Genomic DNA, 14,412 nt, shown 5'->3' with positions numbered 1-14,412 from the left:
ATCATACACAGGAAAACTCCAGATTGTAATTGCTGCCAAATGTCCTTCAATAAAGTATTGAGTAAACAGTCTGAATGCTTGCTTCAACTTGATATTTCAGGTTTTTATTTTAAATAAATGTACAAAAATGTGTAAAATCATCTTCTCACTTTGTAATTCTGGGGTATCGAGTAATGCTTAAAGGCTAGTGAAATGGTTGATAAAGGAAATGAACAGATGATTGGATATACTCAGCAAAGTATTGCAAGCACAGGCATATGAACACATGCAAATCCAGTGTTGACGATCACTGCCCCTGAATGTTTGTTCCATCTTATCCCACATATCTTTAATTTGCCATATTATGGTGAATGTCAAATTAACTTCATGACTTTATTCACTTTATCTAACTGAAAATGTGCATTCACAGCTAAGGTAAACACTACCATCAAGCAATGCACCAGACTAACAATAATGTTTTTATTTTGAATAGCATGCTAACACTTAATACCTGATTACATCATAAAGCTAATATGACATAACATGATTAACTTAAAGCTTAAAAAAAAAAATAAGGTCAATCTGGATCTGCTTGCCATCACCTAGCATCACACAGTCTATTCAAGCTAGGCCTTTAAAGCTTTCATCCACATTCTAGCAATGAAAGAAAACAATCAATATATCCTTGAGTTTAAATTAATTGTGAAATCCATGATATATGCAACCATAAAAAGCTGATTATTTAAAATCAATTCCATTCACAGTGGAGCCCTGTTAACACACAAGGTTTATGGTTAAAAAAGTCAAAAGACAGCATGTTATAACCACTGAGGAAAAAAAGCAGGAAGTCAAAAGGGGTTCTTAAAAAAGATCGGGTCATAAAGAGCTTCTTAAAGGACAACATACAAGAGGTGTCAGTGTGCAGGCAGGCATCACATACACAAAAACACAAGTGAAAAAAAAAACAAGATGCTGGGGAATCACATGACAGACTGCCACAAGCAACACGGCAACAACAATGAAATGAAAATCTGTAATACCATTTCCCACAGAGTTATGAAAAACTGATATGAATCATACCTTTTATGTGTGCAGGCACACTCATGACATGTGCATTAAACTTCACTTAACGAGGCATCTAATATTAGAAACTTTATATTTATATTAAATACAGTAATAAATTAAATGAACTACAATGCAAAGTCAGGTGATAGCAAATTACCTTGTTCATTCATAAAATTTTCTAAGACCATTTTTCATAATAGCGGGGAAACTGGAATATGTCCAAGAAAAGTCAACATTACAAAAGTAAAAATTAGACCTATATAAACAAAAGAACTTTGTGCGTGTGTGTGTGTGTGTGTGTGTGTGTGTGTGTGTGTGTATGGAGCAGTCCACTCTCCTCACGCTCACCCAAAGCCACTAGATGGCGTATGCATGCACTTTAAAATTTTTTCAGGGCTTGCAAGCACCTCACTTCTTGCTACAAAAGACCTGTCGCACAACAACGATGTCGTGCTAATGACACAGATAAGAAGACACAACATTGAAATGAAGCAAACGCCATGGCTCAACAAGCAAGTGAAACACCTCAACAACGGAGGACAAGGCTTGAAGTTTTTACTAAAAATATTGTCTACCTGTAGATATTTTCGCGAGACAAAGATTAATAGGACTCATATGCCAGCAATATGGCTAAGATATGTCATCGCCAATGTCTTCTTATGAAAGACAGTGGGGCAGCAAGCACAGGTGGGTCCACATCCTCTGCACTGGGTAATTCTTAAGAGTCAGCTGACCCCTCTCCAAGCTCACGAATAGAGTAAAACTGCTAGGGAGTCTTCAGGTTGTTTTTTTGTCCTAAAGACTACATGCAGCTAGTTGACCATAAATGTACTTTGAAATGAAAGCCACAGTAACATTCACACTGCCCAGGCTACTTCACTTTGGTCAGCAAACACAATACAGCACAAAGATGGTTAAAAGATGAGCTAATTTTATCATTAGCAAAAAAAAATTGGGTCAGATGTGAAAATAAGAAAACCTTTCCACAGTTCGTTCAGATTTGATAATACTAAGTTTAGGATTAGGGTTAGGATTATTCATCTTTCAAACAACAGCATTCCTTGCCTTTGTCCACACACTTATTCAGTGTTATGGTTAAAATCTTAGACAAGGTTCTTGCCATTATTTATTCTAGGTAATAAATTTGTTCTGATGTTAAAAGACTCAGGTATATGTTACCCTATATTAGGCAACGCAAAGTCATAAAGGTAGGAAGAGTATTTACAAAGGTCACGTATATTGACAATTTTTTTTTTCCTCTCCTAGAGTTTTCTCTCTTGGCACAAACAGGACAAAATGACATTCATGTGTCTTTGGTTTAATATGAAGTAAATTTTACTAACTTAAATAAAGTTCTTGTGGTTATTTGTATTTTCACACACAGAAATAAACAAAAGTCAAAATTTTCTTCTAATGAGAAATATGGATTATCCTCTTGTCTCCTCTACCACATCCTATACCAGCAGCTGCCATATCTAAGATGTTTACTTTTGCCACACTTACACATGCAAAGCTGTCCACAAGTGACATTTGCTCTCACTTTGTGATCATTTATCAAGAAAACAAGTGCATATGCAATACTGCAACCAGTGACATGTGGAAAAAGGGAAAATGTGTCTAATTAAGAAGCAGGTTAATTTCAGAAAAAAAAAACATATTTCAGATTATCTGCAGACACTAAAGCCCTTGAGAAATTAGATTTAACCTCCACTAACTCCTGTGTGACAAATGTACCGATTAAGTCTAACACAGGGGTTAAAAAAATATTAATGAAATTGACCGTCAGTCATAAAAGTCTGTGTGAATATTAAATCAAAACAAAATTTGTTTGTCACATATAGTTAGATGCATTGTACAATTTATAGTGAAATACTTATTTGCTAAACTCTAGGATTAAGTATAATATAAAAGAACAATAATCATACATGACTTTATAAGTATCAATAAAAATCATTATATTAAATGACAACAATAGTATGCATTTTATTAAAATTATAATATTGCAATAAAAAAATATTAATTTTCTGAATATAAATACTGTATTTTTTCTAAACTTTATGTAAAAGATCAGATAAAAAAGTATTACATGTTACAACAAATGAAAATAGAAAAGGGATGATAAATAATAGGATGTGACTTGCCATTCTTGTCATAACACAATGATTTCAAGATCATCAAAGTCTTTCAATCAGCTGTCTGAGACAGTAGCATTCTAGTATCATTCTAATATGTGGCAGAAGAGCTACAGTATGTTCATAGTTAAACAAACAAGCCTACAAACAAACCCAGTTAGTAAACACTTACAGTCCAAACATCACAGACAAGGCATCATTTGTCAGCCCTGCCCTTGAGATCTATTTGACCAATAACTGTATCCCATCCACAGCAGAAACTTCTAAGCAATACAGATATACCAAAATGGCGTTCAAGAGCTTGGATGCGCAGGTCCTCCTGTCTAATCCAAGCTTGTTGAGAGCAGGATTCTGAGTGATTGAAGTTTCTGTATCTTCCTCTCCTTAAATATGCTATTGTGGCGGACCCGGCCGAGACGCCCCTTCGATGTATGTTCCAGGGGAGCAACCACGGGCTGCTCAATACCTCCCCCGGGACGCTTGGTGGTAGCCTCCCTGGCTGACGGTGGTACCTCAGCTTCCCGCAGGGCTGTATCGGAGATGGAGTTCTCCACAGCCCTGTTGGGACCTGGGGTGGCCACCAGGTGGCGCTGCATGAGGCCCTGAGCCTGGCTGGACGAATCTTCAGCCCCACCCAGAGATGCAACTGGAAACAGGTGATCAAGCACCTGGAGAGCTTCTGGGTGGGCTATAAAAGGGGCCAGCAACCACCATTCAGTAGCCAGAGTCGGGTGAAGGAGGACGAGGTTGCCTGGGAGGAGTGGTGGTGCCAGAGAGAAGAGTGATTTGCTTGTGGTGTGTTGGTCTTTTGGGACTGTGTTGAGGCTGGGGGACATGGGGAAGATGTGCCCTCCAGCTGAAAAAAATAAAAAATGTATTTATTTTACACGTACCTCCATGTGAATCTATGTAGGGTCGAGCACATATATATAGCATCTTTTTTACACTATATATTTTTAATCAGTAAAAAATTATTTGCCCTGTCTGATTTTCTGCATTACTGAATATTTTAACAGCATAGTCTGTTGGTAATTTTTTGGACACTTAAAAATTTGCATATCTTCACTCCTATATAAATATAAAAATAAATATTTATATAGTATAAAATTTGGACATCTGTGGTCAAATTACATACTGAATTTTTTGACATTTGAAGTAAAAATAGTAAATACAACTTCAACAGTAAGCAAATTAAAACAATGGCATATTTATGAAAATGTTAATGTACAATTTATTTCACGAAATAAAAAGATGTACTGTATATTACTCTTAACATATGATGTGGTGATTTTTTCATGCAACATTATTTTTTAATTTGTTTTCCACTAAATACAGAATAGTTGTAACTGGTGTATTGTCTACTGAAGACACCTCTTAATGCATTCTACGATCAAAAGAAATTTCTCAACAACAATCAAAATGATATCTTTCCATCTGGAAACCACCACACGGCCATTTTTTGTGAGGTTTGATTCACACTTGTGTCCATGAAGACTCTATCAATGTCGGTGTGTTTTCAACGTGTTTTTTGTCTGCTGATGTGCATTTTTAAACTGCATTAAAACACAGAGTCATGCATTTTCATGCACTAATTCCACATGCCTGTCATTTCGTGTTTATACAGTTCTCTATTTGGAAAAAAACTCACTAGAGACATTTTTTGTCTGGAGCAGGTACTTTCTTGAATTGTGCGACATGTGGTGTGTGTTCTGGCACCCACTTTGGCAATCACGATTGCAGTCATGGTGAATGCAATCCAAAAGGTGCTTCAAAGACGATTTTGGGCACCTTCATCCACAGCACTTTGAGCAGGTAAAAGGAATGAGTGATGGCTAGGGAAAAGCAAAGGACAGGCTTCTCATTTTATGTATTTTTCTGTATTAAAACGTGCATGATGGTGTGTTTTGTTTTATCTTGGTGTAAAAATATACAGCATGTCACATTTTTCTTTAAACACAATAAACAAAAAAAAGGTCACCAACAAATACTTGACAGTTGCCCTTATCAACTGTCATATATATCAACTAGATGTCAGTCATATCTAAGTCATTTTCTTTCACACATTTATAGAAAAATTAAAACCATCTAAGACATAATTTTGATTACAGGCCAGTCTCTGCTTATAGGTTTAGCAAAAAAAAAAAAAAAAACGAGAAACCACTGTGACAGTCTGCCACCCATATCCTAGTTAGCTAAAGTGCATAAATACTTAGTAGAAAACCATCTATATAACAGAGAACAATCACAAATGCACAACAAGAAAAAAAATACCCTCCTGCTAAAATATGCATTGATGTTTTAACGTATCAGTTAGAGTTCATTATATTTTTATTAATAACATTGAAAACCCTTCTACACAAATCTGCAATGGTTAAATTAAACAATATGTTAAGGAGGTTGACTGTTGAGGAATTATTTCAGGACAGCCTTCCATATGAAGTGCAGATTGGAATGTTTTTTTTTTCCTTTTTCCCATGGTCCCTAAAACTTTACATTTAATCCTAAAATCTCTACTGGATTCCAGTCTGAACACTAACCAATGTCTTACTGGAAAATGAATTTGCAACCTTGTTTTATATTATTACTTAATGCATATTTTCAATTCAAGTAATGAGCTGTACTTTGCCTCACTCATCTTCATTTCAGTCCTGATGTGTTTTTTGTTGCCTGACAATTCCCACTCTTCATATTTACAAAGGTTTGCAACAGGCACCATGATGGGTTGTTGCAAAAGATTCTATGCTTTGAATTTAGACAATAAAACAATTACATTTTCTCTCATCTGATCACACAGTCTTCTTTTGTTATGTTTTTTCAAGTGTCATTTCAGTATTATTTATCAAATATATGTGTTTGAAAACTGCAACTTCAACTCCTTGTCTACTATAATACTTCTCTTTAATTAAATGACTCAAACAGTCCATCTTTAATATATTAAAACTGACTTTCCCTATAAATATTCAGGCTGTACCTATTCACTGCTTTCATTCCAAAAATATGAGGCAGTATTTCAAAGTCATAAACTTTTCTTTTTCAAACCACGTAAGAGCCAAAGCTCCTTGCCCACACACTACATCTTGATTGTATTGCTTTGCCCTCCAAGTGCCTTTTGCATTTACTTTGTTACTTACTTATTCTACAGCTTGCCTGGCTCATTCAGCTTGATCCCTTGTTATCTCAACAAAGCTAATGGTACATGACTGAACACATCTGCAACAAATTTCATCACTCATTGCTATTAGTAAAAGTGTTTTGGTCCATATTGTATAATTAGTGAAAATCCCACTATTATATAAATACAGTAATCCCTCCTCCATCAAGGGGGTTGCGTTCCAGAGCCACCCGCGAAATAAGAAAATCCGCGAAGTAGAAACCATATGTTTATATGGTTATTTTAATATTGTCATGCTTGGGTCACAGATTTGCGCAGAAACACAGGAGGTTGTAGAGAGACAGGAACGTTATTCAAACACTGCAAACAAACATTTGTCTCTTTTTCAAAAGTTTAAACTGTGCTCCATGACAAGACAGAGATGACAGTTCCGTCTCACAATTAAAAGAATGCAAACATATCTTCCTCTTCAAAGGAGTGCGCGTCAGGAGAGAGAGGAAAGCAAACAAATCAATAGGGCTGTTTGGCTTTTAAGTATGCGAAGCACCGCCGGTACAAAGCTGTTGAAGGCGGCAGCTCACACCCCCTCCGTCAGGAGCAGGGAGAGAGAGAGAGACAGAGAAAAACAAAGTCAAAAATCAATACGTGCCCTTTGAGCTTTTAAGTATGCGAAGCACCGTGCAGCATGTCGCTTCACGAAGCAGCTGCACACAGAAGGTAGCAACGTGAAGATAATCTTTCAGCATTTTTAGACGAGCGTCCGTATCGTCTAGGTGTGCGAACAGCCCCCCTGCTCACACCCCCTACGTCAGGATCAGAGAAAGTCAGCGCAAGAGAGAGAGAAAGTAAGTTGGGTAGCTTCTCAGCCATCTGCCAATAGCGTCCCTTGTATGAAATCAACTGGGCAAACCAACTGAGGAAGCATGTACCAGAAATTAAAAGACCCATTGTCCTCAGAAATCTGCGAACCAGCAAAAAATCCGCGATATATATTTAAATATGCTTACATATAAAATCCGCGATAGAGTGAAGCCGCGAAAGGCGAAGCGCGATATAGCGAGGGATCACTGTAGTGTAAAACACATGAGCTTAGTGCTCCTCTTCCACAGACAGATTCAAAATGTACATCATGGACAGATTTAAATGTGACACCGCTGCTCACTTGTTTTCCGTTTTTGTCCAGAGGCAGGGTGTACAAAACTCAAATGAAGACATTCAGTCTCACCTCAGACACTGAATCCTACCCACCTCCTCTGGCCCTGTAGAAATAAAGACTGGCCTGCCTTACACAATGTCATTAGTTATATGTGTTAGTGGATCCAATCCACTTATTTACTGTATTTTTTTCTTTTCATCTTGCCTATGACAAATAAACAGAGATTACCTTTGGTACCCAAACTCTTTTTATGGTTTTTGATCTGCCCTTATCCTACAACAGTATGAAAGATGAACATGCACGATGGAAGTCAAATGAGGGACATTTTTCCAATATGTGGAAGCTGGCAAAGTAAAAACTAAACTCTACTGTAACATCCACAGCCTCAAATTTCCTCAAGAAAACAAACTAGTTACAGCAAAATATGCTCACTTTGGCACTGCAGTGCTGGTTATGATCCTGCAAGCATTTAGTCATTTTATATTTTATGAATGCAGAAACATCCTGTGTAAAGTGGTTACATTTTATTTTTTTCAAAACTTTTATGTGCTAAGATACGTCTTTTGTTGTTTTGAGTTCCAAAAATAAAAACTAAAGCTCAAAATAAAACATGGACTGCATGCTTATTCAAAAACTTTTAAGGGTACCTAATTTTGAATAATCCATTAGAAAATTGGCAGCTAATCAACTGAACATTTGTTTCTCCAAAATATCTGTTTTACCATTAAGACATCTGTAGCCTTACTGTTATAAATGATACCATCTTTAATGTATTTTCTGTCAAAACAGAAGAAATACATTAAAAAATATTTAGGCTGTCTTAACTTTTAATTTCTATTTCCATTAAATGCTCTGTTGATTCATCAATACAGATACACAGACACACATATTGACACACTTCCTTTCAGGTTTATACAATTATATTTTTGACTATTCCCTATTAATTAAGCTGACCATGCCAGTATATAATGATTTGCATGTTACCAGTAACAGAGAGTATTAACTTTGTTTTCTTAAGAGTGTTAGATCAGAGCTAGATTTGAAACAAGTTTAAACTTAAATATTAACAACAGAGTGATTTGAAAAAGCCAGCAGGGGAAACAGTTTTCATAAACTGCTTAATGAGGATGGAGATGCAGTCTTGAAAGTAATGGCAAAGGTAAAAGTGCAAAATAAATAGGTCTGGGAGTTGTTCAAAAATTCACTGCTTTAATGGAGTGTCTGTCAGTGTAAAGATAAAATTTGTGTGACGCATGGGAGTGAGGTGTGGCTAATAAAAGTACAGCATGAAGACAAGATGAAGAGGTCTTAAGAGGACAATGATTAAGTATAATTGCAGAGTTTCACTAAGGGAGAGGATGACAAGTGCAGATCAGAGAAATGAGTGACGTAAAAGCAAAATTGTGATATATACAAAATTCAAAAAAGGACAGACTAGGATGGCACAGGCATGTTAGGTGATGATGTGAAGAGAACAGTATCAGATCTGAGAATGTGTGGATCTGGTACTAAAAAAAGGAAATAGTGAGGTCTCCCTCACAATCTTCAAACACCTATATAAATGGTAACAAAGTCACCTATGGCTCTTGTCTTCATCTACAGTATATTGTTCCCTATTTTTTTATTACAATTTCTCTGACTTTTTGTTCTGAAAAACTATAACATGGTCATATCCATTTTTACTGTTAGGATGGAGCTTATTGAGCAAAATTGACCCTGCCATTTTCTTACTTACTTACCCAGTTTATTGACCAGTGAAACCGATCCTATGCCAGCACCATCAAGCGTAAGGCAGCAGTAAAACTTGGAATAGGGGCCAGTCTACCTCAGGGCACCCTCACAAATACACTGTTATACTGGTGTCTTGTATTTAACTTATGTTGGCCTTTTAATACGAATTTTCCTAGGTTTTGTGCACTCTTATAGGGTTTTGGGATTTGTAGAATTAATCTCTGATGTTGTTCTGTGGTTATGAGTTTATGTGATGATGTTTGTGTTTTTATTTTTACCGTTTCATAGCCATTGTGTTTTCTTACAGGTGCAGTCATTTGTTTACGTACTGCCCAATATACCACCCAGATGTGCATGGCCTATTACATCACAGAGGAAACACGATAAAAAAATCACTATGACACATCTCTATCTGAGATGATGTAGACCACCTTTGTTCCTTGGGGTTCAAATTCTGATTTTGTTTTTATTTTGGTGAAGACTTTTTGCTGTCCTTTTTGGCTTTGATTTTTGCTTTATGTGTGATGGATTTGGTGCTCAAAATATTGAACTCATGGTTACAATATTTGCTTGCCCCTTGACTACATTTCTTCTCCTGATCCATTTCATTTTTTTTTACCTTAGCCAAACAGACACCCATACCAGTGTCACTAAGAGATATTACTTAACCTATCATGCATGTATTTGGCATGTGGGAAGGAAAACCTAGGTAGATGACAAAGGGATCGCGGATGCCGTTCAGTACCAATGAGAAGTCATTATGCCAGGTGTCGTATCTTAATAATTAATAATATATTACATTTTATAGCACTTTTCTAACCTACTCAAAAACCTTTACATAGACAGTGGGGAACCACTTTAACTACCACCAATGTGTAGCATCCCCACAGCAGCCATTCTTGCACCACTATGCTCACTACACATTACCTATTAGGTGGTGAAAGGAAGAGAGGGATTGCTAGCCAGTTAGAAACAGGAGATGATTAGGGACCAGAATGGACAGCACCACTGTAGGCAATTTAGCCAGGACATCAGCAAACACCCTATTGTTTTCGAAAGATGACCATGGATCTTTTATGGCCACAAAGAGTTGGGTCCTCGGCTCTATGTCTCATCACTGCACTGGGGAGTTACAATCCACACATAGATGACAGGGTAAGCTCCCCTTGATGACCTTTTAAACACCTCTTCCAGCAGCAGACCAAGCTTTTCATGGATGTTCTCCCATCCAGGTACACTACTGGCTGGGCCTAGACAAGCTTAGCTTCACATGGATTACCTATCCTGAAGCACGGGTGGTTTTCAACCCTGAGCACAATGATTTTAGCTTCCAAAGCACATAACTGGGATATATTGGTAACAGAATTTAAATAGAAGTTATGTAATCAAAGAGACTAAGAAGTAGATGAGAAAAAGAAAATCACAGATAGGTGTGAAGTTGACTATCATCAGAATGCTGACAACTACTAGATTAAAATAGACCCGTGACAACAAGTTACCAATAATCTATACTAATAAAAGGCAAAGCCCTCACTGACTCACTGACTGACTGACTCATCACTAATTCTCCAACTTCCCGTGTTGGTGTAAGGCTGAAATTTGGCAGGCTCATTCCTTACAGCTTACTTACAAAAGTTAGGCAGGTTTCATTTCGAAATTCAAAGCGTAACGGTCATAACTGGAACCTCTTTTTTGTCCATATACTGTAATGGACTGCAGCTTGCTGGCCGTGGGAGGCGGAGTTGCGTATCGCGTCATCACGCCTCCCACGTAATCACGTGAACTGACTGTGAACGCAGTACGTAGAAAACAAGGAAGAGCCCCAAAGAGCGCTGAAGAAAACATTCATTACACAATTGAGAAGGCAGCGAAATAATAAGAAGCGAGCGAGTGACGCATACAAGCATATTCATAAGTGCAGCTACTGCGGAAACAAAGCACGGTGTAAACCGTAAGTTTAAATTAAGTTTATAGAAACGCTCCCGCTGCCGTTTGCAATACCATGACTGAACGCAGCACATGTGATCACTCATTACACAATTGAGAAGGCAGCGAAACAATAAGAAGCGAGCGAGTGACGCATACAAGCATATTCATAAGTGCAGCTACGACGGAAACAAAGCACGGTGTAAACTATAAGTTTAAATTAAGTTTGGCAAGATTGCTTTTCTCCTGTACAACTATACGTTGCATTCTCAACAGTAAGCTTGCACCACTTGGTCATATTACAACCAGAGTGCTGAACTGACAACGTGGTATACAAAGAGAACTATAACAATCGTAATAAACGAACAATAAAACAGCGGAGAACCCGTGGATTAAATAAAAAGGCTGCTTCCTTGGCGAAGCAAGGAAAAAGGATGGCCTTATATGGTGTTCGTTTATAAAACAGCGGAGAAGCTGTGTAAAGACTGCTTCACAAAAAAACAACAGAGCGCCTTATATGAGCAGGCAGTCAGCTAAAGAAGGGAATCAATAAATAACTATAATCGTAATAAACGAACAAAAAATAGCGGAGAATCCGCGGATTACATAAAGGAAATGGGTACCTGAACAGAAAAGTGAGTCTCAAATACCTACACAATAACTATAACAATCGTAATAAACGAACAATAAAACAATACAGAACCGCTAAGCAAGGAGAAAGGACGGCCTTATATGGCATTCGTTTATAAAACAGAGGACAGGCTGTGTAAAGGCAGCTTCACAAAAAAACAGATCCTTAACAAATTGTTATTGGTATATTTTCCCTCAATTTAAAAAGGTTTTCTTTTCTTCTTAATTAAAATTTAAAAGCAATACTTCACCGCTGCGAAGCGCGGGAATTTGGCTATATGCAGTGAGTGTGTACACCTGATGAGCCCAGAATTAGGGCGAAACACATGTCGTGTACTCTTTGCATTACTTGACAGTAAACTATTTTCAACCATTCTATGATCTGCTTCTCACAACTGAGGGCACCGTGGCAGATGTTAGCTGACTTGCTGGCCAACCACAAGCGTTACCTGGTAGGTAACCACCCATACAATCAGATTGTGATTCAGACTATGAATGCCGTGAATGTAATTACCCCGATCTCGTGGCGCAATGTTAGGGGCTTCGCCTCTAGCGCTGACGTCCGAGGTTCGATTCCCGTAAGGGAGTGCAGTGAGTGTGTACGCCTGATGAGCCCAGAATTAGGGCGAAACACGTGTTGCGTACTCTTTGCATTATTTGACAGTAAACTATTTTCAACCATTATATGATCTGCTTCTCACAACTGAAGGCACCGTGGCAGATGTTTGCTGACTTGCAGGCCAACCATAAGCGTTACCTGGTAGGTAACCACCCATACAATCAGATTGTGATTCAGACTACGAATGCCGTGAATATATATATATATATATATATATATATATATATACATATATATATATATATATATATGTAGATATGTATATATATATGTGAATGTATGTATATATGTATGTCTATATTTTTATATATATATGTGCATTTGTATATATATGTGTATATATAGATATGTATATATTTATGTGTGTATATATATATATGTACATATGTATATATGTAAATTTGTATATGTATATATATGTATATGTGGATGTGTATATGTATGTAGATATGTGTATATGTAGATATGTGTATATGTAGATATGTATATATATGTATATATATGTTTACATAACCTCTTTAACACACTACTTCTCCGCTGCGAAGCGCGGGTATTTTGCTAGTGTTATATATAACGTTCAATCAACTTGCAAGTACAAGAAAATTGTGACTTGAGTAACACAGGACTGGTGTTAGAAAGTCATGATGTAAACTTCTTAATTCGGGTGTTTGCTAGTTAATGAAACACTCATATCAGTAATACGACAACACAGTTAACATGATGTGATGCAAACACATAAAAACCACAAAAAATCCAACAAGTAAACTTGGGCACCGCTACCCAGTCGTTTCGTGTCAGGGCTGTTTATGAAGGCGTTCGGCTTTCTGAATGCACACCGTACGTCTCAGAAAGGATCAGTTTTTGACGTCATAGTCTCCCGCCAAACACGGTACCGACTCGGTAATTAGGCGGAAATGCACGGGGCACACGCCTGTTGTGCTTTTATTTAAACTCGAGTAAGCCCACGCCAGCAGTGTTCCGTAGACCTTGCGCCGTCGGGTCTCTGCTTCTCTTTTTTCTGGACAGCTCCTGATTAAGTTTCGACGTTTTTTGAAGACGTATTTACTGCCCCCTCGTTGTATCTTCGCACTGCTAGACTTCCGCAAACAAACAGTCAACACTCCTTGCCATGATAAGTAACGTCAAAACTATATATATATATATTAATAACTCACCTAGCCCAGATCTTCCAGCTGGAGACCCCGACATAAGTTATACAAGCAATAAATCCTCATACTACCAGGAAACTATCAGCGCGTACGTCTGCAGGCAAAAGACGAATAAATTAGTACAAAAATATATGCTTTCTAAAGTCAGTTATAAGATTGCAAGACATAAAAAAGTAGATCTGTCTTTAAGAAGAGGAAATTAAACGTGGTGAGATCACTTCCTATTTTTTTAAGAAGAAGAGAGGGCGGGGAGTCGCCTACGTCTGTTTTCCTGTCGAGTGAAGTGAGCTGGAAAGAGTAGCGCGTTGGTGTTGCATGTGCAAGAGTCGTTATTCCGTAAACAAGTTTGCACCAACAGTACTTTGGATTTTTTTTAATCTGTGCCTAAATATCATATACCTCATAACGATTTCAGTTTATTTACGTTCTTGTTTATGTAAGGATAAAAAAAAAAATCTTGTCAATAAAGTTATTTTGATTTGAATCTAACACAGAGGACTTCGGCTTCCGTGTACTCTCCTGCACCTCGTTATGTTTGTGTGAGTACAGTAAATGATTGTTTCTTTTTTCTTTAAAATAACCCAAACTCGATTTAATACTTGTAATAGTTTACTTAAAACCAACTCCAAGTCACTTTTTATATAACGTACATTAAGTTTCGCTGTCTGCTATGTAAACTGGAACTTCGGCTTGTAGACATTAAGTGTCGCTATAAACACAAGTGTACAGTGTCTGCTTTTTTGTTGTTACTTTGAGCAGTAGGTACGTATAATACTCGTCCAGACTGAGGTCGCTTTTTGTGTTAACTGAGGCTCGCTCTTTTAAACCGCTACCTACGGGATTAGCCCGGACTGTCATCCACTCAACCCCGCTTTGGAACGGACCCTCGGGCC

The 14,412-nt window shown here is 37.4% G+C and overlaps 1 protein-coding gene across 2 annotated transcripts in view; it reads right to left on the bottom strand.

Moving 5' to 3' along the window:
• The window catches only part of elk4 (ETS transcription factor ELK4), a 90,270-nt gene extending 76,373 nt beyond the window's left edge, over positions 1-13,897 (bottom strand). For both annotated transcript variants that reach the window (XR_007934434.1, XM_028797137.2), the window contains exon 1: positions 13,526-13,897. Coding sequence is in view for 1 of the 2 variants with exons in the window: in XM_028797137.2 (XP_028652970.1) it covers positions 13,526-13,559 (34 nt within the window). In the remaining variant the exon portion in view is untranslated. The remainder of the gene's footprint in view (positions 1-13,525) is intronic.
• Between the last annotated feature and the right edge of the window lie 515 nt (positions 13,898-14,412).

The sequence above is a fragment of the Erpetoichthys calabaricus genome, chromosome 3 (genome assembly GCF_900747795.2).
Source record: "Erpetoichthys calabaricus chromosome 3, fErpCal1.3, whole genome shotgun sequence".
In the NCBI taxonomy this organism is placed as follows: domain Eukaryota; kingdom Metazoa; phylum Chordata; class Cladistia; order Polypteriformes; family Polypteridae; genus Erpetoichthys; species Erpetoichthys calabaricus.
This window is presented reverse-complemented; position numbering and strand designations above follow the sequence as displayed.